This window comes from Pinus tabuliformis, chromosome 3_2 (assembly GCF_031772625.1).
Source record: "Pinus tabuliformis cultivar Carrire ecotype Pingquan chromosome 3_2, CPIR1, whole genome shotgun sequence".
In the NCBI taxonomy this organism is placed as follows: domain Eukaryota; kingdom Viridiplantae; phylum Streptophyta; class Pinopsida; order Pinales; family Pinaceae; genus Pinus; species Pinus tabuliformis.
In genome coordinates, this window is record NC_142302.1 from 27,039,261 (window position 1) to 27,044,434 (window position 5,174).

General features: G+C 45.6%; 1 protein-coding gene across 1 annotated transcript; it reads right to left on the minus strand.

Moving 5' to 3' along the window:
• Nucleotides 1-3,280: 3,280 nt before the first annotated feature.
• LOC149179643 (uncharacterized) lies at nucleotides 3,281-4,687 on the minus strand. The gene has a single exon (XM_089413603.1). It carries the CDS (start codon nucleotides 4,685-4,687, stop codon nucleotides 3,281-3,283), a length of 1,407 nt encoding a protein of 468 aa, XP_089269729.1.
• Nucleotides 4,688-5,174: the final 487 nt, after the last annotated feature.

The window sequence follows — 5,174 nt, forward strand, 5'->3', positions numbered from 1 at the left end:
TCTTCTTAATCTTCCTTTTCTTCTTCTTCTTATCCACCTGGTTACTAGCTTGTAGTTTTTCACAAGAAGAAGAGGAAGAAGAAGAAGACCGAACAGGTGAAGAACGCAAAGAGTCAAATTTAGGCTCAACCAGAGGTTGACACTATTTAGATGGAGGAGAGCCGGTTGAGGAGTAGTTTGGACATTCAGAACCATAGGGGTAGAAAATAACTAAACCAACAGACCAATCATAAATCCAGGAAGGGCCAATGTTTTTTTTTTACAGGAACGGTTAGATTGATGTATTGATTCTTGGCTGAAAAGCCTTAATTCAGATTACAATGAGGTAAACAGAGATCAGATTTCTCATCTGTCAGGAACCAATTGACTTCCTTTCTAATGAGTCTGCGATTTTTGCTAGCTGTAATTCTTGTAGCTTTATCTATCTTTCCTAGCTTGCAGATACAGACAAACTGCTTCAATAAAAGACAGTAAAACATATTAAACTGACGGTTAAGGGATGGGATCCCAGCCTTCGTCTCCGTCTCTTAGGAGCACTCCGGGGGGGAGAAGAACCGCTTTGTTAGCTTCAGCATCGGCTTCTTTATTATTTTCTCTCTTAACATGAAGAAACTCCAAATTCTGAAAGGTGTTTGTTAGGAATCTAATTCTGCTCAGGAGTCTTGATAATCTTAAATCTGAAGGAGAGGAATTAACCACCATGGCCATTATAATGGACTGAGAGTCCCCAAAAATAATTGCATCTTTGATACCCAGAGATATGAGCAGCTTGAGCCCCTGAAGGAGAGCCAGAGCTTCAGCTTGAATGCTGGAGTTGAAGCCCACTCCCCAAGCATATCTAGATTCAGTTTTGCCTTCTGCGTTTTTAACAACACCACCTGCTCCGGAACTGCCGGGGTTGCCTTTTGCAGCACCGTCAAAGAAGAGAATTTTCCTTGCCTTTTTTCTGCAAAACTCAACGAATTCTGTAGCATTGAGGCGGATTTGCCATTGCTTTAGAGGGGGGGGGGTCTGACATTTTCAACGAACTGAAGGCCCAAAGAGGCTCCCCATACAGCGTCTTGGTCACTAAGGTCTGCACTGTCTAGCTGTTCTCCCAGACACTCTTTCAAGTGGCTTTTGATTTTGACCCAGATTATCTTGGGGTCGCTCTTTTTGTCATTGAAGATCCTTTGGTTTCTTTCCAACCAAATGTGCCAGCAGGTTAATTTGGGGAGGGCGAGCCAGGTGTTTTTGACATGCGGATTCTGAGAAATGCCACCAGGATATAAGCGCTTCCAGTTTGAAAACAATTCTGAGCAATGATTTGGAGGAGCGAAGTCAGAGTTCAAAGGGCTCAACGCCTCCTTCCAAAGAATAGCTGCGTATTTACAGGAGAGCATCAAGTGAGCGGCAGTTTCTTCGTGATCTTCGCACAGCGGGCAGCGTGAGGGACCGATTATGCCTCTTTTACGAAGTCTGTCCTCTGTCAGGATCCTGTGATGACAAAGGAGCCAACAAAAGATATCTATCTTGGGGAACGTTGTATGGGACCAGATCCCCTGCCAGGGCCTCGGATCAGGCGGCGCATTCGGATGCTGAGTAAGCTGTTTGTAGCCCTGCGATACTGTGTAACTACCCGGGATCGATCCCCATCCCCGAGCATCTGCTTTCCTGATATCCAATGGAGCTTTGCCTTTTAAATGGGCGAGGAAGGTGGTGTATTCTTTGGAGAGTTGCGTTGGCACCTCAAGGTTTCTCCATCTCTGCCATTTATTATTTTCCCATTGGGATAAGTCCCACAACGTTTTGACGCCTGCACTATCCATCCAGACTTTTAACAGGACCAGAGAGCGATCCTCAGCAATGGGGTCGCTGCCCATAATGCGATCCTCCCAAATGTTGATGCGCTTTCCATTTCCTGGAATCCAGTGCGCATGCTGTTTAATTAAGACAGAGGCTTTTTCACACAACTTATGGATCATAGTACCAGGGGTGGTGATAGGATTGTCTAGACAGCGTGCTCTCTGCCCACGGAAGTACTTTTTCCATAACACAAGCTGAGCCCAACCCGGATTTGGAGCGATGATCCTCCATACCAGTTTTGCCCCCAAAGCAATATTTTGTTTGCTGATGTTCTTGAAGTGCAGCCCGCCTTCCATTCTGGGCAAGGAGATTGTGTCCCAGCTTATTAATGGGATTCTCTTCTCATTTGCTTTACCACCTTTCCAAAAAAAATTCCTTATATATTCCTCCATTTTCCTCGTGATGCCAATAGGAGCCATCATCACTGCAGCCTGATAGATGGGAAGACTATTCAGAACAACTTTTATTAGCACTGTCTTACCTGCTAAATTGAGCCAGTTGAATCCCCAGGAGCGAATTTTGGACTTGAATTTTTCCAGCAGAGGCAGCCAATCTCTGCTGAGGGCTCTTTTTTGGAAGACAGGGAGACCCAGATACTTGAAGGATGACCAAGCAGAGGAGGCTGCAAAACCAAAACAGTTAGAAATGGCTTGAATCATTCTGATCGATGCATTCCAGCAGAAAATGTGACATTTTCCTTTATTGAGGCTACTTCCTGAGTCTTCACAATAAGCATCCACCACTTCTTTGAATCTTTGGGCCAAGAGTAAGGAGGCAGCGCCCAGCAGGAGAGAGTCGTTCGCGAACAGAGCATGATTTATGCTTTTGACACCTCTTGCAATGTTAAGTCCCATTATTTCTTGGTCTGCCTATTTTTTATTCAAGAGGAAACTGAGGACAGAAGCCTGAAGGACAAAAAGCAAGGGGGATAGAGGGCACCCTTGCCTGAGCCCTCTGGAGGCTTTGAAGAAGTCTGTGGCCCTCCCGTTCACCAAAGGGGCGATCCATGGCTCACTGATGCATGCCTTGATCCAGGTGATGAATTTGGGTCCAAACCCGAATTTGTGCAAGACATCCAACAGAAATCTGTGCCTCACTCTATCAAAGGCGTTTTCCAGGTCCAATTTGACAACCATTCCTTTCTCTTTCCGGGTCAAGCTTGTGTGAATCGCCTCTTGGACTAGGATAAAATTATCCACTATCTGTCTTCCCTGAATAAAACCTCCCTGGTTCTCTGGAATAATGGAAGGGAGGATGATTTTCAACCTGTTGGCAATCACTTTTGTTATCAGTTTGTAGCCTATGTTGCAAAGGGAGATAGGGCGAAATCTGGAGAAGGTGTTGGCTCCTTTTTCCTTAGGGATGAGGGCCAAGAAAGCTGAGTTGGTGCTTCCTCCTATTTTCTGACAATTTTGAGATTTCCGAACCATTCTGCCTAAATCTTTCTCCACAATCTGCCAACAGTTCTGGAGGAATCTGGCAGTGAAGCCGTCTGGGCCCAGGGCCTTATCAGGCTCCATGGCGAAAGGGCGGTTTTGATTTCCTCATTAGTGACTTCTGCTTCCAAAGGCTGATTCATTCTGGCCGAAATCAGGGTGGGCACCTCATTTGCTAAGATTGAAGTCTGCCCCAGGTCCTCTTTTTCACTGTACAGATTTTTGAAGTGAAGGAAAGCAACATTTTTTATACTTTGAATATCTCTGTGGATGGTGTTCTCTTCCTTGATTTCAGAGATAGAGTTGAAATTTTTCCGAGCTTGGGCTTGCTTGTGAAAGAAAACAGAGTTCCTATCTCCTGCCTTGAGCCAAAGTCTACGAGATTTGACCCTCCAATACTCTTCCTCGGCCAAGCTTGCTTTAAGAAGCTTTTGCTGAAGTTCCGCCTCCTTGTCAAGGGATTCTTTTGTGATCACTTCATTTTCTGCTTTCAGATGGTGGTTCTTGAGGCATTCTTGAATCTTCTTCCTTTCCACTGATGGGTTGGGAAGGGTTTTAACCCAAGTTTTTAATGCAGCTTTCACTCTCCTAAGCTTTTCTTCCCAAACGTAGAAGGCAGAGCCATTGACAGGTTGCTTCCATGTGTCTTTTACTAATTGCATAAAGGACTGCTCCTTGACCCAAAGTGGACTGAATTTAAAGGGGATAGGGCCTTGATCCATATGGGCCACAAGATCAAGTTTGATGGGCCTGTGGTCAGATACACTGCAAGGAAGGATGTGCATTCTAGATTCTAAACCAAGAAGAAGGAAAGAACTTTGAACAAGAAATCTGTCTAACCTTGCCGCTATGTGACCCGGACCGAGCCTTCTGTTGGACCAGGTGTACTTGCCCGATGAGGGTTTGATGTCGATCATATCCCAATCCTGGAGCAGATCCTCCACCCATTCGCGCGCCGGATCCCTTACTATGCTTCCTCCACGTTTTTCAGCCAAAGTTAATGTGAGATTTAGATCTCCGGCAATGATGATGTTTGCTAGATCTTCGGAATCTGCCAATCCTCTAATGGAATCCCAACAACTCTTTTTCTCTCCTGCGCTAACTGGAGCATACACATTAAAGAGACAGAGGGACTCCTCTGAGTCCACATGTTTCAGCTTTGTGAACAGCCAATGTGAGTTGGCAACCTCTTTAATCTTTGAGAATTTGTTTGCGTTCCAAAGGGTGCCCAGGCCTCCTGAGGCACCCCGGGCTGAGACTGCTTGTCCTTCGCTTCTCTTCCATAGATTTTTGCCAATATGGAGGAAGGCCTTATCCTCCATTTTAGTCTCCTGGATGAGGAGTATGTCAGGAGAATCGGATCTTATCAGACTTTTGACGGCTTCTTCTTTTATTTTGCTCCCCATACCCCTACAGTTCCAGGAGACGATCTTCATCACTTGCTTTTGGTGTGGGGAGCTCCTTTAGAGCTCTGGAGCTGATTTCTAGTCATCTTCGGTGTTTTAGCCAAGAGTTTCTCGAGGGTAGGCTGACTTCCTTGTAATTTGTCTTTGTAAGTCTCCTGCTCCCTTTTTTCACGGGCAGATTTTCGGCCTCTCAATGATCTTCTGGCCGAGGATTGTGAACCTGCTATTTCTCCTTCCTCTTCTGAGTCCTCCGAGCTTTGCACTTCCTCAGCCTCTTCTGAGGGTATCTCTTCCGTTCTGTCTACATTGCTTTCGACTTGCTTTGGCTCCGATGGGGGCTCTTTGTAGGGTGGTTCTTCATTCAGTATCTCTATTCCTTGAGAGTCCTCTGATGCTGGACTTAACTGGATAAATTTATTACCTTGTTCTTCCATGTGAGGGATTTGGGACCCAGAGCCAGTCTGGGGAGCTTTGGCATTGTTGTTAC

Coding starts and splice junctions, on each gene's coding strand:
- LOC149179643 (XM_089413603.1), bottom strand. CDS start 4,687: ATGGGGAGCAAAATAAAAGAAGAAGCCGTCAAAAGTCTGATAAGATCC.